At 37.2% G+C, this 27319-nt stretch overlaps 1 protein-coding gene across 2 annotated transcripts in view; it reads right to left on the reverse strand.

Moving 5' to 3' along the window:
- Positions 1–27319, reverse strand: part of vps50 (VPS50 EARP/GARPII complex subunit) — a 131481-nt gene that overhangs the window by 15722 nt on the left and 88440 nt on the right. The window contains exons 20-23 of one of the 2 annotated variants that reach the window (XM_088600541.1): positions 25914–26020; positions 21399–21520; positions 19788–19859; positions 18890–18970 (exon numbers count right to left, since the gene is read on the reverse strand). In XM_088600541.1, the coding sequence (XP_088456667.1) occupies positions 18890–18970; positions 19788–19859; positions 21399–21520; positions 25914–26020 (382 nt within the window). The remainder of the gene's footprint in view (positions 1–18889; positions 18971–19787; positions 19860–21398; positions 21521–25913; positions 26021–27319) is intronic. The other variant, XM_088600540.1, reaches the window with a different exon arrangement.

The raw sequence follows: 27319 nt of genomic DNA on the forward strand, positions 1-27319 counted from the left end.
ATTGTGACTGTTTCTACATTTAAGAGCTGAACGCGTTGGCCTCCACCTCAGATCAAAACATAACAAATGGCTAAGATGACATAACAAACCTGTGCATACCCTTCCAACATCTTTCCATTGGCATGAAAGCAAATGGCTTTGCTTCAAAGCAGTTGTAAACAGCCACTTTTGGTTTGTAACTGTTCTTAATTTCTTCAGCTTTGGAGCTTCCGAACAGAAAGCACAATCTCTCAGGGAAAGACTTCCATATTCCGGAGAGTGCACTGGTGTATTCAAGGGCAACTTAACCCAATAAGGTTAGCAAATTCCTAGTTATATGCTAATAACCGCATCAGACTTTAGCAATATTTTCATTCTTGTTTTATCGTTTTAAGGACAAACTTATCAAAACCTTTTTATAAGGTATATATTTAAATAATGGCCAATTTTGAAATTTGAGGGGTACTGTTACTAAAAGAATTTTATGAGAGTTAATGACATCAGATCAATACTTCCTTTGACTTTTAATGTCTGAATTGCAGGACACAAACCAGGCTATACATCTACTATATACTGTACATGAGTTTGAGTTGTCCATTTTGCCATTCCATTCCTCTCAATGTGCCTCTATTCTCTCTATTGCTACTGCATCCTCCAGAATGGAGAAACAAGTCCAGAATGCTGACTATTGCATCAGCCAGGAGAGAACATTGAGGGAAACTCAATTGTGTTCAGGAAAGCATTCAGTCAGCTCAGCACAGAAGCAATGTACAACTGTAATCCACTCCTAATCGCTACCACATCATAAACCTCTCCCTATTCACCAACGACAGCCATTAGTCACTGTAATTACATTCATAATTATATTCACATTTCGCTCACTGCTTTAGGCAAACAATGCTGCAAGTTTTGTGAAATGAACAAGTGTTGAGGTTTTATCAAAACAATATCACAACACTGCTGTTACAGATGCCTGGCTACAATGTTTGATGACTTTTTAAAGTCAATCTTTCAAAAGCGAATGTACAACTGAAGACAGAAAATATCCATAACTCAAAACCACTCGTAGCAGTTTAGGCTTTACATGGTCCTAATATATAGATGGATATATAAATATGCAAACGGTGGACATTGCAGGTTGTGAGAGCCGGCTTACCAGCGCGGTAGCTCAACTGGCTGGGTCCCTTTTGAGTAATCCCGGAGGCCCGGGTTCGAGTCCCCATCGGTGGGGCCGACCTGAGGCGGCAGCAGCGAGGGTGCATACCCCACGTGAACCCGAGAGCGCTACGACATACTGATAAAAATGGGGGTGCTGTGCAGACACTGGTCTTGATGTGGACAAACATTTTCAAAAGTAAAACGTTCTAATTATTAAAACCACCAAAAGGAAGGCACCGATGATAGCGCACCCTGAAGCACAAATTGAGGCACGAATTTGCTCCAGTAATTGGAACATTTGGCCCAGAGGGAAGAGTGCACCCTTTAGGTCCACCAACATGACTGACAGCAGTGACATGTCTCCGATTCTACCTTAATTGACATAATACTGTGTAGCCTTGTATCAAACTGAAAAGATGCTATTCACTTTGAAAACTCAAGATGAAGAATAACCACATATGTTTTTAAAAAACAATGTAGCTTGAAGAGAGCACCGTTATTTTTGGAACACTATCACAATAAATGGACATTTTGTTTATGAAAAGTCAAATATCAAAACTTTTGTCTGGCATGTATTTAATTCCAGATTTCACTGCATACAGCAGCAAAGAAATGCTGCTTAATCTTAAATCTTGTATTCCAATAGGTTTTCAGCAATGACTGGTTACTATTCATTGAATAATTATTTTGCTAAACTCGACATCAGGTTACTTTTCACATTCAAGTACTCTAAGGCCTCCTTGTTCCTCACTTTGAAAAATTAAGAATCTCATCTTCATGAAAACCTGAAACTTCATCAGCTCTATCACATAAGGCAAGACATTTTGGCCATAATGCTCGGGAAAATGGAGAAAAATGCATTTATCAGAAAGTTCACTGAAGAAGCAGCCTTTTAATAAAAATAAAGTTTGAAATAATACATGTGAATGCACATAAACATTGCAAGGGAAAAAATGAATGTGCAAATATGGAGGAATAAAAGAGAAATTAAAAAATATAAACAATGAAACCCTAAGGTTTAATAGTATTCATTCATCATATACAATGGTAAACTGTTGAAGTCCAATCAAGACTCAATTTAAGCTGAGGCTATGAATAAAATACACAAGATGATAAATCTCTATAAGAACTTGTTTCTCTATTTTACTATAATAAACCTAAATGTAATATGATATAAATTGTAATCTAAATACTATGGCAAACAAATGAAAGTTCAACACCTAAGACTTACAGTAAGTCATTTACGTTTATTTTAGTTTTTCTTTCAAATATGTCTTTAGTCATAATTTGAGAAATCACTACAAATTATTTGCTTCAGTTTTTACCTATATATTCAAACACAGAGCTTGCTACAATATAATCATGCTGTTAGTAAAACCACAAACAAAATGTTTGCTTTTAAGTGTCCAATTACACACAGCTTTCACCTCACTAGAGGACTATTTAATAGCTACCAGTTGTATCAAATAACAATTATTTACACACTATGCAGCTTTATTACTGTCTGTATGTTCCACTAAATTCTATTTAAATTGTTTGCTAAACTGCTGTGCATATTGAGTTCCACCATCAAGTACAGTATAAATCTGAATAAATCTAAAGCCTACTGCCATCACACCTAACAACTACCACCTTATTTCCTTTGTCTGCAAAACAATCTGGAGCAGGTGGTGGCAGTTTAATTACAATCTCATTTTACATCTCAAGAGCTATTTAAACCTTTTTCAGTCAGGGTTTCGACAGAAACACAGCACTGAAATGGGTTGAATGCTTTCACATATCAAAAACTTTTTGTATAAAGCAATGTGTGTAGTTTGGTTTCCTGGGGTGACCATATGTATACCATTATGATTGTATACAGCAATATCCTGTCAATGTCCTTTGTCCTTTGTCCTACACTGAAGAGATTTAGCACCTTTCACTTGTACATCTATTTCAACCCCTGAGACTGGGCTCTTAATCACCAGTGCCTATAACTGATCTGCTACTGCTTTAGTCTTTTTTCTGCACACAGTTCTTGGATTAAATTGATTTCCAACAACTTTAGCACACAGAACTGTATGCAGTCTCTCATCAAACTGTGATTTAAGAATTTGCTCTCTTTTTTCTGTCTTTGGACTGGCGAAGGAAGCCTGAGCACCCGGAGGAACCCCATGCAAACATACAAACTCCATGCAAATAGCACCTTACCAACATTGGACCCATGCGGTGTGTGGTAGCTGTGATAACCACTGCACCACTGTGTCACCCATTTTTCCAATGCACTTCAATGTAGTTTCTACTGGTTCACGTTTCACTGCAGATCCTGAATCAGTCCACTGGACTGACTTTGTTGTCCGTGTTTTTGAGAATTTTGATCACTTGAATCAGGTCCTATCATAACTGCTCATCAATAAAAAGGTCCAGTTCCTTTTAGCCAGACCATGCAGGAAATTCCAGAAAGACAGGAATATATCTGATTCTTACAATCATTGTTCATAAGAACATAATATGCAGTTAAGTGATTGTTTAGAGATAAATGAAGATTATCTCATTAAACCAAAATGTTTCAAGGTCCCAGAAGCAACTCTCTTTCCTTAGATTATCAGAAAGCCAATGTCTTATTTGAAGTCAATCTCACAACTACAAACAATAACTGATTTCCCCCCAAAAAATATCTTACTTATGTCTTGCACAAAAACAAATAGGGTGATTTTTGTTACTGTCTCTTTCTAGGCTAACATTACTCAAGTTGAATTTGGACTCAGGAACACTTTCATTTTAGATTTCAGCATTCTCCAAGGACAGAAAAGAGGATCAAGTGGCAGTGTAGCCTGTCGCCCATAAAACAGGACCGTTTTGGGAAGAATATAAAATGAATTAATTGAATTTTACTTTAGAGCAATGCTGATATGGTGACATCATACAAAATTCTTATTAAACTACATGAAAATAAAAGCACATTACTTAATGACATTCCAGACACGTAATGGAACATGATGGTCTATCGATATTATTGGGTGTGAAAGAAGCAGGGACTAAGATTTCTCTTTATAACATAAAAGATTATAATTGAAGATAAATATTAATAAATGGAGCTCCTCTCTTTATTCTAGTTTTACTTGAAATGGCACCTTCTTGTTCACTATCTCACCTCACGTACTGGTATGCACCTCATTAAAAGCAAAACCAGATAACATGACAGTAAACGCATAAGGTAATGGAACAATCGCTTTATTAGATAAAGTTAATCATCTGCTTTAGCTATGCAAAATATGACTTATCTGTTCATTCCAAAGGGGAAAAATAAATGCCTAGGTTATTTAATCTGTATTTCTTTTCATGGGATTTTTTAAAACATGGTCATCAGTAAAATAAATGAGTTTTTGAAGTTCAATATGCAGAAATAATGAATCATGCTCTTAATGTCATAATTTTATGCTACCATGTCTCACTTGATGTTTAACAGATGTGAAAAGCAATTATCTATAATTAAGTGAGAACCAGGTTTTAATAGGTAATCGCCATGTGTCTCATAAAAAGAACAGGTACCGAAGGCTTTAACTCATTCATTACCCACAATTCCAAACTTTTCCTGATGTCTGAGTATTCTTAGCCAGCCCACAGCAAATACTGTCAGTGTAAACATGTAGTCCAAAAGTCTTACATTCTCTAGCCTGTCAAAATAAATTTTGCTGCCAGAAAGATTCCTATTCATAAAAATAAGCTGATTATAAGAAATTAATATCAGGCAGCTGTATAAATTAATAGAATTAGTTTATATTGGTATAAAATATGTATAATTCTTTTTTTAAAAACTACCACATTTGCACAATATGTTAGATGGCAAAACAATATAATTTATTACAGCATATATAATAGTACAGTGCACATTACAATATCTAACTATTGCACTATGTGTCATTTATTACATATTGTACAGAGAAAATGCAATAAAACATGATTTAATTCAGACTGAAAGTTTGCGATTCGTGTTGGTCCTAAACCTTGAGAAAAAAGGCCTTACTGGAACATGGTCGTGGTTGGGCTGCAATGAAGAAACCGCTTCTCAAACCGCTTCTCAACCACTCAGAGAGGCGGCTCCGGTTTGGCAAACGACATCTGAAGGACGACTGGAACCATGTCTCATGGTCGGATGAAACACAAATTGAGCTTTTTGGACATGCTCATGTTATGTTTGGTATGAAAAAGGTACAGCTCGTACTGAGAAAACACTCCTGCCCACTGCGAAATACAGTGGGAGGTCTATTATGTTTTGGGGTAGCTTTGTGTCTTCACATCCTGGAGCCCGTGTTAAGATGGGGGAGTCATGAAATCCAACACATACCAGGACATTTTGGCCAGACACCTAGGTCCTTCTGCCAAGATGCTCAAGCTCGCATGGAAATGGTTATTCTAGCATGATAATGATCCACCGCATCCAAACTGAAGAAAGAAAATTTTCTGCTCACAAAATAACTCTTCTGAACTGGCCATGCAACTATCGAGATCTCAACCCAGTCGAATATTTGTGGTTCGAACTTCAAGAAGGCAGCTCATAAAGAGACACCAAAGGGTCTGATGAACCCAGAGGACAGGTCAAACACTCTCCGCAGAAGTGCCAGAATCTCACAAAAAGGCACAATGCAGCAGGTATGATCCCTACCAGAGGAGGACTATTTGAATAGATGTGACCTGTATGTTTTCTGGTCATTATTTGTGATAAATATGACAATGCTATCAAGAGTACAGTATGGCAATATTTATGGAGCAGGACAGATTATCCAATCTGTAAATATTTGTTGTGTGTGTAAACATGTTTTATAGTAGTTCAGGGGGGTAGCTGTGTCAGAATGCATAGGCTGCAAAGGAACAAGTAATAGGTTTATTCCATGCTGAAAAGAGAAGAGAGAAAACACAGCGTTTTGGAAGGCTCCACAGCCGAAACGTTGCCTTTTCTTTCTTCTCTTTTCAGCATGGAATAAACCTATTACTTGTTCCTAAACATGTTAAATGGCATTTTATGCCTTTCTGTGTAGGGGCATGAAAAATCCTGAAGGATACTGTACTGTATATGCAAGAATCCATTTTATTTCTGATAATGGCTTCTAAGGTTCAAACAATTCAATTAAACATTTGAAAAGCTATGAAAAGAAGCCTGGTATGAGCTTAAGAAAACTCACAAATGAGAGAAGGCCATTCAGTTCACCTTGCTCAATTGTTTATTAATTGACCTGAGGATCTCATCTAGCCATTTCTTGACAGAAGTGATCTTGTTGGCTTTGACAACATGGCAAAGAAGGCGCTTGTTCCAAACTCCTACCACCCTTTGTGTAAAACAGAAATGCTCCTGTTCTCAAGCACTTTACAGGCACTTCCTGTTCATATCCATTTGTTTTCTCTAGTTTGTATTCCAATGTTGATTTAGAAAAAAACGTTTCTTTCTATGCTATCCAATCAGGTCCAAGAAACAACAGTGCGTTTGAGGCACCATAATGAATGAACACAGGCTTACAGCAGTGACTCTTTTTTCAACATTTGTCACTGAAAATAAATTCTAGCCTCACTTAACAATCTGCCTGTGTTCTGTTTCCAGCTGTCCAAAGGATTACTGTAGTGCCATGTCATTACAATAAACACTCAGTGTTTCAGCTCTTCTCCTAAGAATAACAAGGACAGCATGATGCTTCCAGCCAACATATTCCGACAGTCACGCCTGGCTGTCTTTACTGTTAAGCAACGAATTCTGGATGGCAACAGTGTTGGGTTTAAATTTGATTCAGTTCAGAACCAAGTGGCAAACAGCTCATTGATAAAGGCAGGTTTGCATGATTAACATGTTCTGGGCTCAGAAAAAAAAGTTAATTACAAATACATTTTGTAACATCACAAGATTTGCAATTGACATATCTGTTAGTAATTCATACCTATTACATTACACAATAGCATACTATTTTCCCCTTTGTCAAACAGGTGCATACTTAAAGCCTCAACAATAATAAGCACGTCACCAGGTGTATCAGCCCTTAGATGACATAAAAAAAGTGACACGGACGGGATGCACTACGGAAGATTACATGAGCAGCATATTTATTTATAAGATTAAACTAGTCACAGAATCACTTTTAAAAGTACAGCTCTTGGACCTTAATAAAGAAACTTCCACTGCACTTCATTTATAAAAGAAACACTCAGCACATTTACATATTTTCCTTAACCTATCTTGCCACAAAATAATTGGCAGCCAGAAAAACTACATACAAATACAACCGCATACAGATCCAATATAACACTGTAATTCAAATCTTCACTGAAAGGAGCATTTCTCATTTACAAGAGGGATAAGCGGACCTGCCTGTGATGAGCTCAAAGCCACAAAAACAGGACCAATTAGAATACGACAGATATATTAGTTTTGTAATTTGCTAAATAAATGCTGCTCGTCCAGAAATGTGTTAAAAGGAATAAAGGTGCATAATTTACAAACTAATTATTGAGCAGGCTATGCCTGAGTATGAATTAGCCTCTTTCCCACTAGACCCAATGTTAAATGTGATTGACATGTACACACCTGCCCACAAACGCTTTTCTGACCAGACACCAGAAACACGTATTAATCATGTAAAAATCATTCAGGTAAATTGCACTTCATCTCACTTCATTTACAAAAAAGTCTAAAAATAGCATTTGAAGCATAATAAAAATAGCTGAAAACAACTCTGTTTTTGCATAACAGGACCAGAGAACTCTGATTTAGAGATAGCTAAAAGAATTAACACCATTACAAAACACTTACAGTATGTTTATTTTTCAGTAACAGACAGGTGAAAAGAATGAGAAACAATAAACAATTTCTCCAATAAAGAAGCCTAAATCTTTGCACATACTGTAAGAACAGACAAATAATGTAATCTGTGAGGACAGAACACCATCATTGTTCACACATATGATATTATTAGAAAAATACTTCAGCAACAGTATGGCGACACACATACGTGATATAAATCATAGCTTGTGACAGACGTTAATGTAATGTCCAATCACCTATGACTGAAGTACTGGAGTACTTAAAATGTCCTTGGGAAAACATTTATCTTAGTTGCAATTAGATTTTTTGGTCAGTCTTATTTCAACTGGGTTTCATCCTGTTCAACTGGATAAACTGATGTATCACATCCAAATGTCACATTTATATTTACTGAGCATGAAAACAAACTCATCACTATTTATGGATGTATGTTTTTAGAAAAATAAAATATACAAATGTTGGGTATTAAGATTACGATTGTTACATGGGCAATAAATCCTCTCAGTAGTAAGACAGTTGATTAGGCACAGCCGATGTGATTTAACCCGTTGAATGTCAAAGCTGGCAAATATCATGAAAGAAAAACAGAAGGCAATCTATATGCTATACTGTATCTTTGACTTTGTGCCATCTGTACGTATCGTGTGTAGTGGCCAGAGGAACTGGCCAGCAGTGAGGCCAAGTCCGCTTTGGCGATCGGTCAAGGTTTTCTGTAAATCACTGGGACAACGATGAGACAATGTACTGCAGAGGTGCAGAACGTAGTTTTTGTGAATAACAAACCAGTTGTTGGAGGGATCCAAGAGTAATGATCTGGGCTGAAGCCTCTAGTCAGTAAAGACTAACTTGTCAGCACAGCACCACACTGGCCTGTCCTGGTGCCTCACTTGGTGCTACTTCTGCTTACCATCACACGACAAGATTCCAGCTGGACAACACACACTGCTTGTGTAACAACGGCTTTCTTGTTATATGGGGGATGTACAATGTGCATTGAACCAAGCCCCACTGAACATCTATGGAATACTCTGGGATGACATGTGGCATCTCAAGTATAGAAGCCACAGTCACGTGAACACGAACACGTTTGTCCGAGCTAGAGGTATGGGGCAGATTACCACAAACATCCGCAACTTGGTGTGAAGCACGAACTATAGATGTACATCTTATACTGCTTCCAACAGTGGCCCTACACGTCACCAGCCTGTGACTTTCACAGTAGACACCCTGCGGATCAACTCTGTTGGTGACAAGTGATAATCAGCATGCTGAATTTTTCTACATCATGTCACTTCAATAAAATGTCAGTGCACCTGCTATGACTTGTGCGTTTTTCTGAAAATGAATTGGTGGATTTGTTGCAGTTGTAGGCAATAGGTTTCTATTGGTGCTCCATATTTTTTTTTCCTTATTGTTTCCTACTGTCTACACATCCGTTCCATAGATTTGTCACTTCGATGTGATATAAGAAACACACTGCAGGGTGATTCAGAAGTGCTAAAACAAGCACATCGAAAACTGCAGACCGAACTGTTGAAACAGGCTTCAAATTATGCTCAAAGTCAATGTGAGCAGGCTTGCTGACAGTGATGAATCAGAAAAACCTGTCTGCACACTTCTATTCTCAGATAGTCAAAATGTGAAAAGAATAAATGAGATGATCTAAATGCTTCCTAACAGAGAATCCAGTGTTCTGTTCATGATCTAAACAAGTAGGCATTTACAAAATAGTCCAAAAAAATCTGATGTCTCCTGTGCACACAGTAAGCAAAAACAACCCAACACTCCTTCCCTTCAAATCTTGATGAAATGTAAGAATGCAGAATGTAAAAAGTATACCTCATTATATACAGAGTGTTGTCTCAAAACAGTAAGAGGAAAAACAAAACATTAGAGCATATCAGTGTCTTCCACCAGAAAAAGAAACGTGTATACATCTTTTTTTTTATCTTTTTAAACAATGTTGATGCTTTTTTTTAATTTACAGCTCATGATGTACCCTGTCCCAACCACCTCCTTGGCACATCATTGCATGAATAAGTGAACTTTTTTAACATAAACCTAAAAGATTCTTTCTGCGTATATAATGTCTAACAAATAATAAAGCAGGGCCCCTCATTCTTAGAAAATAACTTGTTCATGAATAAACTCTTCATTTCCCCTGCCCATGATTTTCACTCATTACTAGGAAATGCATATTATTGCTAGAGGTTAAATAGCTTATTCTCTGAATCAATTTAGTCAGCCTGATGACTTCTGTAGGGCACTGTACATAGACGTCTGTGGACTGCAGTGCTCAACAGCCCGGGTAAAAAGACTAAGAAAGCCTTTTCAGCACTGCATATGAATGATTTAAAACATTTTAAAAGATGTAAAAAACGTAACTGACATGGTTTACCCTCTTTCACTGACATTTTTGTCCCTGTCATCTAGAAATGACCCGCCATCTAAAAATAGCATTAAATATTTATCAGTCAGGTTCGGAAACCTTGCACAGGATATATGCTGAAGAAAATTAAATCCCCACAACTTTTGACTTTTTGTTCTTTCTAAAAATAACTCACGAGTAGTCTAACCATGAAGAAAAGGTGGAAAGGACAACTGCTATTCAACTGAAGCTGCAGCAGTATGCATAGCACCACAATAAATACTTCATTATTTTAAGCTGAAACTGAATATTCCTACATCTTCTGATGGATGTACACTGTTACAATAGTTTTGCATTTCACTTCCCCTTCAGTTAAGTAAATTAAATAACAACCATATCCCTGTAGAAAACAGCTAGCATCTTGTTCATCACCATTCTATCTGAAGGGAGTTACTGTAGTTCTTACTGTATATACAGGAAAGAATTACAAGTATATACAAGGTACAAGCTTTCCTTCACTAGGGATTCTTTCGGTTTTGCACTATTCACATTTCAACTGTTTTGAGAGGTGGATTTTGTAGATGTGGTTTAGGTAGGAGGCTGCTACAGTATGTACTTTCTCTACTAGACAAACGTTTGACTGTTTTCCAATACTGAGTACTAATTCATCCATTCAGTGTTTTGAGCGTGTATAATTTGAATTATTTTTTCCACCGTTTTGTTTTCTGGGCTGTAAACAAGGGCCTAAGAAGATCTCTCTTCCAAGTGCCCAGCTCTCAGTTCTGTAGAATCATTGTGCTCTGAGCAGTCACTTGTTTTCTGCGAACCTCCACCCCCTCACTGAGAACACAGTATTGACTCCTTCTCCCTTTCCCGCACAGAGAGCAGAAACGTTGTGTACAATCTCCCCCAACCTACACTCAAGCTGCACCCCACAAGCTGAAAACATACAGAATACTCTGCCGAGGATTTCCCTCCCTCCATCTTGAACGCTTCTCAGGGACACCCCAACCACTAGACCATTTATGGAAGCTTTAATCCTTTTAATATTCTGCAGCCATGAGTTAACAATTACACCCAATGATAGCATACTGTATAGTAAAAATAAAAGCAATACTTTATTCACATTGCAGCACAGCTGATTTTTGTCCTGGAAATACAAATACTGTATCTAGGATACTATATGGACCAACGCACAACAGAGTGTTGTTGTGTCAGCGTGAACTGGCTGCTAAAGGAGCAAAGCAGAGGTCAACTCCATGCTGAGAAGTAGAAGGAAAAAGCACAATGATGAGCCCCCTTCGTTGTGGCTTCAAAGCGCAACAGTCAGCACTCCGTGTTTGTCTTCCTTTTGACTTTCCTTTGCGGGAAAACTTGTTCTTTAGCTATCAGATGTGCGAGCAGATATAAAAGACACTCATTTTCGTAAATGCAAACTTGAAATGTTCGAGTGTACTGTAGATCAGCAGTGTTTTCTGGCACAGGACTTTAATATTGGTTACAAGCACAGTACAGAAAGCACATAAATACCCAGGGGGCAAGCAATATACAGAAGTATGCTTTTTTTGTCATATTCCATAAAATAGTAATCATATACTTAATGTGATTCTATATTTTCTCACCTAAAGAGCTAAAAATGACATCCACTCAGAATGTCACACCCTGCCCTCACAAAAATTCTGTTTCAGCATTTTAAGCATCTAATCTGATGAACAATTATGTGGTCTTCTTGTGTAAGTCACACCTACAGCTGCTGAGTTAGAAGAAAATTACTGTCATGTATATTCTATAACACATTCTGTCATCCCTTCTTAATGTTCCAAATTTGTTTTCTTATTAGAATAAAGAATTAACATTAAAATAATTAACATTAGCATTTGCTTTGAGCAGAACAGTGCAATGGACTTACGCCATCATACCTTTGACAATAAATTAAACGCAACTGCATTCCACTTTTTCTACCAATATTGTATTAAAAAATCATGAAAGTGTTCCTGGGATCATTAGCAATAGCTTTATACTCCTGACTACTGAACAAACAGCCAGGCAACAGAGTAGGGTTACAATAAAATGATTATCAAGTGTTCTGGAGTTCACTAACATTTAATAAAATATTCCATCCATTTTCTAACCACATCGTGCAACACAGAGTCACTGGGGGGCCAGAGCAACAGGCGCAAGGCAGGATACACCCTGGATGGCACGCAAGACCCAAACGTCATGCAGACACCACCCCAGGTCCCAGGGCTCCAGAGCAGTGAGGCAGCAACGCTAAACACTGAGCCACTGTGCTGCCTTTAATAAAATATCAAAAAATAAAACAGTAAAAAGGTGGGTAATCTTTTTTTTTAATTATAAGGCATGGAAATGCATAAAATGATTAGAAACAAATTGGTACATAAAATACCAGAATATAGTATACAGAGACACTGTGCTTAACTTCCGGAAATGCATTTAGGTTTATTTCTAGTAAGTTATGTTTTACTTCGGGGAAACAGAAACCTTAAGAACGGCATTTTCTAGCAGTTTTTTTCCCCTGTATCCACAAAATGATACCACAACAGATTCAGTGCAACTCTCATTACCGTACATCTGAACTCATTAAACAAATATTTGATTTTAGTGGCTTCAGGCAAAGATTAGGAAAAATATTTTCCATATCAAGAAGTAAAGCTCTTCTGTTTGAGTGATCCCACTCTGTTCTGTGGATGGCACCCAACAGAAGACCCAGCAGAACTATCGTAGAACAAACCTATTCAGTCTGACACCACCTGAAGAAGATTTCCTGCTCCAAATTATTGTGTTATAAATCATTATTCCACTATCATAAGCATTAATAAAGGATGTCCCGAATGTATTCAGATGTAGTGCATCTTTAACTGTTATCATGTCACATACGTACATATAAACATAAGAAAGGTGACACACTAGAATAGGCCACTCAGCCCATCTAACCCATTTGATAATTAGCAGTTAATTGATTGCATTCAGCCATTACACGAAAGAAACCAGGGCGCCTGCTTCAATGACATGGCTGGGTAGTTCTACACTCCCACAACACTTTGGGTACAGACGTGCCTCCTTTTCTCGGTTTTAACTGCACTCCATATAGTTTCTGCGTGCCCCCTCGTTCGTGCTTCGCTGTTCGTGCTGAAGAAATCCTACGGGATGACACTGTCAGTGCCTTTGAGGATCTGGATACTTGCATCAGGTTCTTATTGTAGTCTTCTCTGCATCAGACTAAAAATGCTCATTTCATTCAGTGAGGGGAAACGACATGGAGCGTAAACAAAAACATCCCTATTACTGAAAGCATAAAAAAGAAAAAAAAGAACATTTTGACAGTGGAGACAAAGAAGGGATGAAGATATCAATCCAGCTGAAACATTTTGTTTTTTCTTCTTTCTCCTTTCCAGCTCACTCGCTGATGCAGCTCCACACTCTATCCTCTACTGTTAAAATGAGTTGTCATAATGTACGTCTAATTTTGACTTTAACAGGCCTCGAATATATGTAATTAAATTCATAAGCTGAAAAAAAGAAATACAGGCCTACACACCAAATGACACTTTTTGGTGTTTTAGTGTGCGTCATACGTACAGCAGTATTTCCGTCCATCCAATTAAATCTGGGAAGGTGATCTTATATAATTTCATATTCCAAGATGATTATATGCAGAGCAGTCACAACCTAAGATGACCATGTAAAATTTATATTTGATTTCTGTTGTGATGCATTTTTCTTATATAAGCAAAACCCATAATAAATCTTGAGGATTTCTAAGAAATCTGCACACCATACTGTATATCTGTCTGTCCACTGGGAAATACAAAACTGTGTGAAGGTGCACAATGTGAAGACGCACTGCGGATTGCTGAAGGTGAGCCATCGTTCTGCTTTCAGAAGCCCAGCTGTGTGACTGTAGAGCCACAGGAGAAGAGTGATGAGCTCAGTGCTCGCAGGGCTAAAGAGAATATTTGGCAGGTTGAATTGCATGGCTTTGCGAACTCCAGTGAACAAGCATTTGATGAAGCTCAAATTATTACTCACTGGCTGGGCAGGAGGGCTCACTATATACTAATAAATCTTGCAATTGTTTTACTACATAAATTCCTGTGAGCACACAATTGTTAGGATACTATTTCCCCTTTTACCTCTCAGTAATTTGTAGCTGCAGTTATGTTTTTAAGATCTGTGACTTCAATATGGAAACTATTGATCTATTTTTTTGGTTAAGAAAATAACTAATTTAAAGGGGCTACAACAGCAGTATTTAGGTTCTGCTGACCCATGCTTGTCTTATTGAAACAACAGATAAGGTTGATTTTATTCTGCAGAGCAGGATCCAGATAGACCAGACAGGGCTGGTCAAACAATATGAACCGGACTGTGCTGTGCAAGTGGGACTAAGCCTCTTCCTATAGGAAGTTATTGAGAAAAGTTAGTCCAGTGTCCAATGTGAACCCTGTAATCTCTGAGCTACACCATGGGCTTGCTGCTGGCTTCTCTCAAAGCACTTCTAAAACATTAAGGTAATGTTGAATAGAGTTACTGCAAAGTAACTAAAGCACCCTTTTACCTTGTGAAACATCTTTTGGATTTTGAACAAAATACAGGACTCCATGAGACATAATCAACGAATAAATCTATTAGATTCTCTTACTGCTCTCCATCCCACACCTTATGCATATTTTAGAGAGGCATTTAAGGGCTCAGAAAAAAGAATTTAGAAAGCCTTTCATCACATCGTCTTCACGAGAGAAAATATATAGAGAGAAAAGATGTGGTATCCTGAATAATGAATGATTTATTATGAGTCTACAAAAATAGCCTCACGGTATAAAAAGAACGAGTAAAGTTAAAGGTTTTTTTATTGCTTTTAATTAAATTCAAAGGAGAAAAGCTAAATAGCCATCTACAGTGCTTTCACTTCAGGCAATAATATTTTAAGAACTTAATATCAGGCGAGTCAAATCCCTTGAAAAATCATATAATTTGCAGATAAGTATGAAGTCAAAGTAGAGCTGTGGAGCTCTATAAATCCCCAGAGGCTTATCCTCTCCAGCCAGTACACGTGTTTCTGTGTTTTGTTGTACAGTTCAGCAATTCACCTTAAAGCCAGACACTTTCATCTCAGTCTTTGTAGTGGCTGTCCACTTTTTGTGATCTGCAGCACACAAGACAGAATTCCATGGAGAGCAAAGAAGTAATTAGAAAGACTCTTGTAGTAATAATCACAATGATAATCAAGAGAAGAATAAAAATGGGTGCAGAGTTTCAGTTTCAAATAATATCCTGCCAGCAAACCTGGATGTTACACTAAACAGCAAGTAATGGTTAAAAAGAGAAAAAAAAACTTTTTTTTACTGATTTTTCTACTTTAAATATTATATACAGTAAATTAGCTTACCTCCCCATTTTTTTTGTTAAGGCTTTTTCCACTGCCTTAACAGATCCTGAGGAAATTACTCTATCCGTCACCACACAATACCACACTTTTTGTGTGCATTTATGATTGAAACCTCCCCCTGGTGCAACAGTTTGGCCAGGACAGTACACAAAGCTGAGAAACGACATTCACAGAGCAGGGAAGTGAATTCAATTAATAATCAAAAAACAGTGACAAAGGAAAATTATTCATTTGCCTGGCACAGCACTGGCACTGTTTTCATTTGTCACGATGATTTTAGATAGGCTACATTTTCCTGTTCTGCATGGAATATAGACATTTTAGCTGCGCTACCAATCCAAAGTTAATTAAGGACGTTCATTTTCAAAAGTCTTTCTGAATATGAATAAAAGGCATCAAAGGGAGAAGTATTTTCATCCAAGCTGTTACAGTCACCCAGCTGTTCTCTGTGTTATATTTCAACTCTTATCGTTTCCTAATTAAATGTAGCATAATATAGAACTGACTCTCGGGCAGCACACTCACTGTAATCTCTGCGGCCTGGGATTGAACTGACATCTCCTCTTTTGTCAGTACCTTCCTAGAACTCCCAGGGTTTAATTCAAGCTGCTGCGTGGTTCCACATAACTCCTAGCTGTACTGTATCTGAGGCATGGTTACTGTGAGAACTACACACAAGGATTGAGAGGAGGGGACAAAACAGGCCTCCAGGTCCAGCTCCTCATCTTAAATAGCCAATTCAATTACTGCACGCTAAGAATCCATAGGCCTTTCAGCGCTGAAACAAAACCCTCCCCAGCTATGACATTATTTGCATATGGAATAAAATAATTACAGTCTGTAACAATTATTCTACCCCATATCTTCTTCGAGTTGTGGTCGGGATTTAAATTGAATCCCTCAAAGGAAAAAAAAAAACCTCATTACATTATTATCATCTATCATTATCGATTTAGCCCACACTACATTTATAAGACTTACTGAACTGTGAAAATGCACACGCTGAAAAACATATTATCAAATACAGGCATGATGCGAAAAATGTTAGACAGTCCCAAGCAACGAATCAGACAAGAATGTAACAGAACAGGGTATCAACTCATTTTGAGCAGGTATTAATCAAGCTTGAGCAAATAATACTCAGAAGCTGACCGTGTGCTACTACTAACCTCTTTCCATTAAGGCTGAATAAAAAAGGAACAAAACAAAAATATAAGACAGGACATGCTTTATTACAAGGGTAACCTCACCCCACAAAAAAGAATTAAGCAAATCTGAACAGCAGGGATATCGACAAACAGATATTGTGCCAGATATATCGAAATGATGCTCATGACACGAAGATACCAGTGCAAAAGTAGGCAAGTTGGGTGGCGAGGGAGCCAGAGCCTGTCTCGGAAAGCAGCGGGCACAGGGCAGCATCCACGCTGAACAGGGCGCCTCTGCCTCGCAGGGCAGACAGACAGACAGACGGACACGCGTACGCTCACACCGGGGCCGCTGGACTGCGGGAGGAAACTGGAGAGGCCGGAAGAAACCCATGCACGTGAAGGAGGCGGAGAACACACACACTCCACACGAACAGCGGCCCAGGTCCAAAACTGACCTCCAGGGCCCCAGCGCTGTGAGGCGGCCCTGCTGGCCCACCCTGCCACCTGTTCCAAATGGAATATTTAGCTCATAGAGAAAATGGTAGCATGGGTACCATCACAAGCACTCTATAGCCCAGTGTGGATCAAGGGCAGCAGAGTACGACCGTTTGGAGGTTTATAGCTCTTACAGGTATTGGAAACTGTATACTAAATGCAAGACAAGCACACATGGATGTTCTATATAGGACCCGAGAATTCAAATCTGAGGAAGACCTTGTTCCCACATTACCAGAAAACATCTTAACCCCATATCCAAACAGTATGTAAAGACTGGTTGCAGAGAACAAGGAAGCAAACAACTGTCCCCCATGGTCACCAGAACTCACGACAGTCAGGCATCCGAGGGATAAACTAAGATCCAGGATGAAAGAAGTAACTTAAATCTAGGGACGAATTGCCTGCAAGAGATACATAGGAGTACTTAAGCAGATGTGTGCAGGAATATATGGCAATATTTGATTTATGCTAATAGGGAAGCCTTGTCAAATTCCTAAAATACAAATATCATCCACCCATTTTCTAACAGCTTCATCCATTTTGGGTCACAGGGGAGCAGGAGCCTATCCCAGCAAGCAACAGGCACAGGGTGGGGAATAACATAAACCATCAAGGAGGCTTCAGTTTGACCCAAAAATTTATTAGAAAACAGAAAATGCATTTTATTTTCAGCTTTCACAAATATATACCAAAGTCAAACAGATAAAAATAATTATGTCAATGCAATACAGTACATACAATGCCAAGCACAATGAAATCCAAACCAACCTTTTTTCCAAGGTATGTCTTCATTTAGAATTTTTTTATAACTTTTTCTTTGAAATATTCAAATATTGTACAGTATATTACAATATACAATAGACAAGGCAACACATGAATGACTGCTTCATTCGATTATGTGTACTGAAGCTTATCCTTTTCAAGAATGAAAAACTAAGAAAGAAGCAATCTTGCTACAAATCACAGATTATTGGCTAGAACTTTTATGTTTTTCATTACAGGGAAGTTATGAGATATAAGTAAGGCACAGAACATAATACAGAAAACCTTTAGCTCATACAAAGTCTGTGTACTAGAAATGAAAAAAAAAACCTTAGCTTGTCAAAGATATTGATTAATTTTCTTCCACAGCCTAACATAACTCAGTTTCAGGGTTTGAAACTGCTGATGGTCCAGAATCCAATCCGAAATTTAACACCCATCGCAGAGAAAAGATTGGGCTGTGTGTTAGGAAACCAGTCAAGTGAAGCATTAACAAAGCAGAGTGTGACACTGGATTCTGTAGGTCTTTAATTGGTTGCCTGACAAACTGTTTATTTAAGATCAGGGTCTATCTACTGCTATCTGTCCTTTTATTTCCAATCTCTCATACCAAACTGTTAAATAACAACCCTACAGAAGGACTGATAAATCAAAATACTAGTTCAAGTCATTGCTTCAAGCCATTTCCCAGCGAATTTCACTGGGAAATTCACGGGGAAATTAAGAGATTCTATCAGGCTTCTCTAGACAGAGTAACATTAAAAAATTGTCCTTACCAAGTCAATAAGACTCTCCTGTATTCTGTTGAGAGTAGTCCGTAATCTGCTGCTGATCAGACCAAGTCCGGATGACTCATACTGCAGAAAAATAAAATTTCATTCCGTTTATAATTGCTAATGACACTAAACTGGAACCACTTCTTTTTTTCTGTAGTTATGATTGTTAGAATAAAAAACAATAAAGCTTCATTGGGAAATTTAGTATGATTTGGATCTCTTTCCAAATTTATGAACAGTAATTGTCAGACATGTACTGTAGATGAATCCTGCCCTGTAATTCTTTTCAGAAATAGTACATTTGGTAAACTTGAAAGATTGTTTCAAAACTACTGTACTGTATGTACGCAAAATATCAAACAGTTTTAGGCAACTATACGGTACATACATCAATGGCTGCTTACCAACTCATTTCTTATAAGTATGTGTATATATCTGTAAGAATAAATGTAACATATCCCAGTAAAACAAATAGAGTATAGAGTAGCAACCGCTGTTAAAGCGCAACCTGAGTTTAGACTGAGGTTAAGTAAAAATTAAGCATTTTCATGGTTGAAAAACACTTTTTTTTCAAATAATATAATATAAAAAATCTGTTTCTTTTACACACAGAGATACTTTAGATATTACTCATCTCCAAACCTATCACAAGGATCCTACAGAAAAAAAGAGCTGGTTCTATAGACAAATGGAAATACGTTTCACACCTCACTTCTTCTAAATGAGCTGGAAATACTACAGGAGGGCTAAAGCAGGCAAGAAAAAGGATAAAAGGATAATAAAAGGATGGAACGCTAGGCTAAGGAAACCTCAGCATGAATATACACAGCAAACAGTATCTGACAAGTTACCACTCCTCCTCTAGCTAAGACTAAGAGGGCAAACCCCAGTGTCTTACCCAGCAGACCGGTGCCTGCTTAGCAATGCTCTGCTCTTTGCCAGGAACAGACACAGACGGACTAGGTATTTGCTTTGAAACACAAAAGAAAAACAAAAAAGGAGCAGGGAAAGGAACAGAGAAAAAAGACTACAAAATCAGTATCCTGAAAAATCAAACACTTTGTACGGCGAGCAGAAATACCCTGCATACCTAGACTATACAAATACACATTTATCAAAAAAGTCCAGTCTCCATGCACAGCCTCCCTACCCTTCTTTTTCACATTCTGGTAAGACATAGGCAATAAGAGATGAGCCAGGAAATGAGGGGCTTTGCAAAAATTCCTTGAAGGTTATTTGCAAATTTACTAAGCTGAAAAAGACGGAGAAAAGATCTGCCATGCACATTTAGCAAACAAAATCAATCTCTCTAAGTATGGTAGACGTAAATGATCATCTTGGGGACAATAAAAACAAAACGTCTGCTAATTCACTGCATTGTTGACTTGTCTGTTTCAAGTAAGAACATCCATTACTTATGACAACTAAAGCTTAATTTGTTCTTAATTGTCTCTTGGGTTAGGTTAAGTATTTTCCCAGTGGTAAACACAGGGAATCTATTTCATTGTCCAGACTTTACTGAAACAGATCCAGAAAGTTACTTCTTCATTCTGCAGTTTGTATACCTTACACACTGGTGTAGCTTCAGTATAAAAGTAATGATATTATCATAGCATTATACAGTATAAACTATATTTTTCTATAAGCAGTTTCTTAAGCAAATTAGTTTCATATAACCTCACAATTTTATGATGTTTTTCCTCCAGGGGAAACTGAGGGCTTATTCTTCAAGGAAGCATAAGTCTTTAAGGTTTAAACTTATAAAGAAATAAAGTGTTCCTAAATTAACACATTTAGTTGTATAACAAAGGCTAATTTCACTGGCTAATTTCAAGGCTCATACAATTGCACATACAAGCCCACATAAAAAAAAAACACTTGAAACGAAGCATTAAAATTATACACTTTATTGGATTACATTCAAATATAGTGTGCCTAACCAATACTTTTCAGACAGTTCCTGTTAAGCTACTGAAGTGCTAAAGTCAGTCAAACCGACAAACACAACAAAGCTGTCTCATCACTGATCCTTCCACTGTGGGATAATGAGCACAGCTTCAAGCAATTATATTATAGTTTCTTTAGCACTGGAATCAATTTGACATAGTTCATTACTGGCTCTCTACGGTCTATTATAAACTTGCTTGTAGAGAGAAGGTTTTTTTAATATTTCTTGGTGATTTTGCACTTTATGTCCCTTAGGAATTTTGGAAACATGTCAGTAAAATTACATGCCCACTAACTAATTGCACTGCAGGGTCTACAATCTATTGCCGAAACCCACTTACAACCCAGCATAAACCACAGAGCTGCCTCTGCCTGAAATGTGCTGGTTTTGAGATAGTTATATAAGTAAACTATGTATTCATGCACACACTTATACAGGACATACATACAGTACTGTACCACAGTGTGGTATGAAGTTTAGAAAAGCATTTAAAATGTCAGCTTGATTATAAAATGCTAATCGTGTATTTGTCAAACTCAAGGATTGAAGAATTTCACTTACCATATCGTTACGGCCAAAAAATGTGTAGACTGCATACAAATAATAGTCAAATAACTGAGACATGCAGTGGATTACATCAAAGGCTATGGGCTTCAGGATGTTCATCATCTGCATGTACTTCCCTGCAGAAGAAAATATAAGAACAGAGAGATCACCTTGTGAAGAGTGACTTCTTGAAAAGGATTAGAACATAAGAAAGGTTACAAACAAGAGACCATTTCTCCCATCTAGCCAACATGGCTGAGGAGCTTGTTCCACACTCCCACCACCCTTTGCAGACAAAGTGACTCTGGTTCTCAGTTTTAAATGCACATTCAACTGCAAAAAGCAATTCGATCCCTAAGTCTCTAAAGACTCGAGGTCATTCCCTTTCTTATCCTTAAGTTACTTCAGTGTAGGTTTGACCCTGCGGTTTGGGTCCCTGCCATGTCGAAAGGTGAAAAAAGTTTTCCCTGTTTAAGATCTAAAGCAGGATTTTCCAAATGTTTCCTGTATTTTGCTCCATCTATGCTCCCAATAGTCTTGACAAGACTCCGAGTCCCTGCTGATGAGAAGCAGAGCTATAACATAATGCTGCCACCAGCACGCTTGACAGTAGGGATGGTGCTGACTGTGTGATCGCTAGGTTAGGTTTGTTTCAGATGTAACTCCGCATTTAAACCAAAATGTTGTCTTGTCTGATCAAAAACCCTTTTACCACGTCTGCAGTATCAATAAGTTGATTTGTTGTCATCCCCTTGCTGGTTTTGAGGCTTTTTTCCTTCTAAGTTCCAATCAAACCAGTTTTTGGACTGACTGGGATATTGTTGACCCATTGAAATTGTCTCCCATCTGAACAAGCGAAGTCTGTAACTTGAAAAGGCACCTTATGTCCTCACAGCGGCATCCCTAACCTTAACCAGTTAGCTCCTTGCCTGACAGTGCAGTTCAGAGAGAGAGATCTAAGAAGTGACTGGAGATTAATTAAGGTTTGCCACAGCAAAGAATTTGGAGATTTAGGCAACCTTTTCATTATTTTCATATTATCTATTTATTTCTTTATGTTTTATGCTTTAAAGGTGTAGAACTCATTGTGTGCCTAATAATTTAATATTCTTTTTTCTAAAGCGGTTTTTATGCACCAGTCGCAAACCTTAAGAAGGAAAATAATACTTGCTGAAAATGACGAAACTCACAACCTGTTTAAATACAGTACATAAAGCATTTAAAACACTTTAAATTTTGCTTATAGTGGTAGAATTAAGTGGCTAATTTACTTTCTGGCAAAGTATATATAAAGTTTCTTTTTGAATTATTTGAAAATACTCTTAGGAAAAGTATTTATGCCAATGATCATAAGATATTTATAGCGTATGCATTGTGTAGTGGATAACCAAATTGAGTGGAATGTAATACAAACCAGGATGTGCAGTGGAAAATGAAATTAACTTCTGCACATCTTATTAAGATTGATGAGTGGGAAATCAATCCAGGTTATACTTTGCTGAATCAAAGGATTTTTTGAGCTCCAGTCTGCAAGTCTGCAGCGCAATTTAATCAGATGTGTTAGGTTTATTTTGTGTAAAGAGGGGTAAAATGCAAATCTAACCTTATAAAAGTATGGAAAAAAATTTGTTTATGCACGCTTAACTCAAATAGTCACCATTCTTTTAATCTGGTGCACACAGTCAGTCCGACACTTTGGTGGAACTACAAAAACGTTTTTGTGCACTTCACTTGAAACAGTGCTACTTACTAATTCATTTGGTTAAATATATAACAAATAGTGTAATATATTACAGTGTAATTTTACACAGACGGTGATAGGTGAATAGGTGTCTTAAACCGACAGCCTAGCCACGTTTAAATCGATTTCCTGAGAACCTTAGATCAATACGCTACTAAGCAACTAAATGTCCTAGATGAGTCACATGGCCTCCTCTCATTAGTAATCGTTACAGTCTAGTGTTCTTATGTTTTTAAGGGCCTCAACTAAACTCTAAGATATTATGTAAAATATCATTACCTACTGTACAGTACTTGGTCAACATATCAACTTGTTGTCACTGTAATTAAATCCTAAAATTGTAGTATAAAATTTCTCCCATGCACAAATGTCTTCTGGCAATGTGCCTAAGCTCAAATGCTCTGTGTGTGACCAATATACTGTACATCACTTCTACTGAGGCACAGTCCACTGTAAAAATATTTCTTGATAAACACAAAACCTTTGCATTGCAGCATCAGAACAAAAAGTTGTTTTTGTTTTGAGAAATAATATTTCAACATTATATTTCAAAAGCAATAATGTTGTATCTTGAGGCCCTGGGTTCAATTCTGGACCTGAGGTGCTTCTGTGTGGAGTCTGTATGTTCTCCATGTGTTTGCATGGGTTTCCTCCAGGTGCTCCGGTTTCCTCCCACATACTAGTAGGTTAATTGACGTCTGCAAAACTGGCCCTGGTGTGAGTGTGTGTGCATGTCTGTGTGCGCTCCGCAATGGACCAGCATCTTGTCCAGGGGTATCCCGTCTTGCACCTCATGCTTTTCACCATGACCCTGATTTGAATAAGAGGTGATTGAAAGTGATGCGATGATCTTCAGTATTAACATTTATGATCTTGGTCACAAACTAACGATTTACTGCACCGCAGGTGCAAGATGCAACCTTTATTTTTATGCAATTAAATAATGAATTGCAAAATGAAACTACCTGATTTTGTAACTAAGAGACAGGGGCATTACAATTAGCAGGCATCCTGATCTGTAGGTAATGCTATATAAACTAAATGAGACATTCAAATCAACAAATTCAGCAGTCCACACAGACTTAATTCACCTTCTAGGATGAATCTGAGTTCCTCAAACATGGAAAAGATATATTTAACATTTTAAAGGAATTCATTCAAATATGTTTTAAACAGTTTTGTCTTTCTAACACTACAGACGCCATGCTCTAAAACAAAAATAAAGCAGAAATCGTGTCTGTATTCACTCACTAATACCATTTTTAAAAAGAGGAACATCTCTCTTTCAGACTGTTCGTTCTCATAACTGTATGTGATTTGTCCAAACTGATATGAGAAAGTCTACATTAGTTGAAACCCCTGGGTCAAGTGACTATCTTGGCAAGCTTAATTTGGGGTTATGTACCATCTCCAATAAAAAGCTAATAAAAATGACTAATATTTTAGTCTTTAGTTCTAATTGGAGAAACTGCAGAATGTACAGTATTTCTGAAACAATATACAAAAGGTCTTGCCCAAATGATCTCCATCTTTACCGAACATGCATAGTATTGTGCAAAACGATCAAAATGAGAACAGATTGCAATTCAATAGAATTCAGTCAAATCATGACAAATACACTTTTCACACAGTCCCTTCCAATATTATTCAGTCACATTTTCACATTCTGAGGCTTTAAAGCTGGCAGTCATGACACATTTCAGAAAATTTCAGACAATTCAGACTTTCCAAGCACATCAGGAGAAAGGCACCAAAATACTGAAGTTTCTGTGAGCACAGTTTACACTTTTGCAAGATACTGTATATAGTGTAATTTCTAAACACATTGTAGTTGTAGTTCACATGCATTATTCTACCAGCCAGACTAGGGTGTATTATGGAGATAATCACTATACAGTATATCTCCCTTTACTTGGGAAATGCAAAAGATTATACATTAAGCAAAAAGGTGTGATCTTGTCTTAAAGAAAAAGAAAAAATACTTATAAAAGTTTTTAAGCTATGAAGAATTACAAATAAATTTGAAACGGGTAATGCATGACCACCTATATTAATTATATTAATCTTAATAAAAGAAGTAAATATCATGGGGTAAGAACTATGCTGAAAAGCATGCATGTCCCATTCATCACACTGTTGTCAACGGCTGTAAGATGCAGCATGCTTGACATCTACGACCCAAATTCATATTGGCAGAATACACTGTATCATGCGTATAGTGTTACATCACTTCCTAGATAATAGTGACAAATATAAAAGAACTACATTAAAAGAAGAGTGAAAAATGTCATTGATTAACATAAAAGGTATTAAACTTTTCAAAATGGAAATGACCCTGTCTTTTGAAAGAATGCATCATAAATAGACAATGAATAACACCCTGGTGTACAATTTTACTGACATATTAAAGAGGAAGCAATAACTGTAAATTCAGAATATCGGAAGTGATGCACTTTAAATATTCGGTTTATTCCACTGACTTTTAGTCCTCTAGGATGAGGCCGGTGTCTTTTTGAATATGTCTTTACAAAAACATAAATTAATCTCGACTCAAAAGCAATATCAAGGGGGAAAATTTAAATTACACTTGGAATTTCATTCCCACTTGTGTTTAACCTAAATCATTTACTGTACCCGAACAAAAGTATTTAAAGCAGGATGTCATGAAAATTAATTCTCATTTAAAAAAAAAATACAATTATTTTGTTAATTGATTGATAAAGACCTTGTGTCTGATGCTAAGTCACTTTCGGCACCTTTTCCTTGAATTTCAGAACTCTGTTACTCACCAACAAGCCTGATTACATTCAAGGTAGTGTTCGTCAAGATGGGTACATTCACCTTATTAAGGCTGTAGTCTGACTTCTTCCTGCTCTTTAGGGTATCTCGAGACATACTAATTATAAGAGCAGAAACATAATTAGAGTAGGGCAAAGACAAGGCCAGTGACACCTCACTGGCAGACAATCCATGAGCTGGTTTAACAGTCAAAGGCACAGGGCAAAAAACCATGAGCATTAGCAAAGTTCAATTCAACTCTTTCATTATTACCAAGCCTTTCACTTCTTTAAGTTTTTCAATTTTTAAGCACACATCAGTCAGAAAAATGACCCATAGAAAGAATCAAGAATACAAAAACCCAGTCAGTTGTAAACCTATTACAAGATGATTAGACGAAAAAACCTAAAGATATTCATGCCATCGAGTTTGTGAAATAAAAGGGATGTAAAAGAAATTCAAAAGCTTGAGAAGGCAAGAGTGTTTTGTGTCATTGGACAAAGCAATGATGCAGCAGTGTGGTCAAAGACATTTAGACCCACAGTTACAGAACGTTACTCCCTTCCGGATTTACAATGGAAATGTTTTAAATTAATTTCACACAACAGCACGATGTCTATTGCACTGAAGTATATAACAGTGCCATAATAGGTAACTTGCAAGCCTGAGAAATCTTCCATCTTAAGTTTCTGAGATACTGCATTTATTTCTTTCAATTAAACCCTGTACACAGGAACAGTTTTGAAGCCCCCCTTCTCTTCTTTCTTTTGCAGGCAAAAAAGTTAAACTATTATTTTTCAGTGGATTTCATCTGGATTGTATATATTGTGTGTTTTTTTTTTTCCTTTTGTATAAATAGTAGTAGACATGCAGAGCACGTTGTTTTGTAAATTGGAACGAACACCTCACTAATAACTCTGAATATTACTATTGATCAGCTCAAAGTTTCAGAAAGATGTGAGGAAATGAATACAGATTAATCAGATACATTATGTTGTTTCTATATTTCTCCCCCTCCTATGAACTTGATCTTGTAGAATCAGCATGACGGTGACACAGTGGCTAAGGTGCTCAAACTAACACTCTGACTTTTCCAGTACCCTGAACGTGACCTTAATAAATTGCTGCATAAATATCCTGATAGCACAGGGGATATTAAATTGCACAGGGGATAGTAAATTGCACAGGGGATAGTAAATAAGCAGAACAATGCTCCAAGAGACAATTTTGACTGAATGGTCAGCAACAGATATGTTGCTAAAACTGCTAAATGTGTGTGCCCAGTTATGACTGTCTACCAAGAGTGGCATTTTCGTGTATGACATAAAATAATAGAAAAACATGCCCTTGGCTACATTTATTTGAGTAAAGTTCAATGAAGTTTTGTTTAAATGAAACACATCTGCCAGCTTCCATA

Source organism: Lepisosteus platostomus, chromosome 12 (genome assembly GCF_059453375.1).
Source record: "Lepisosteus platostomus isolate fLepPlt1 chromosome 12, fLepPlt1.hap1, whole genome shotgun sequence".
NCBI lineage: Eukaryota > Metazoa > Chordata > Actinopteri > Semionotiformes > Lepisosteidae > Lepisosteus > Lepisosteus platostomus.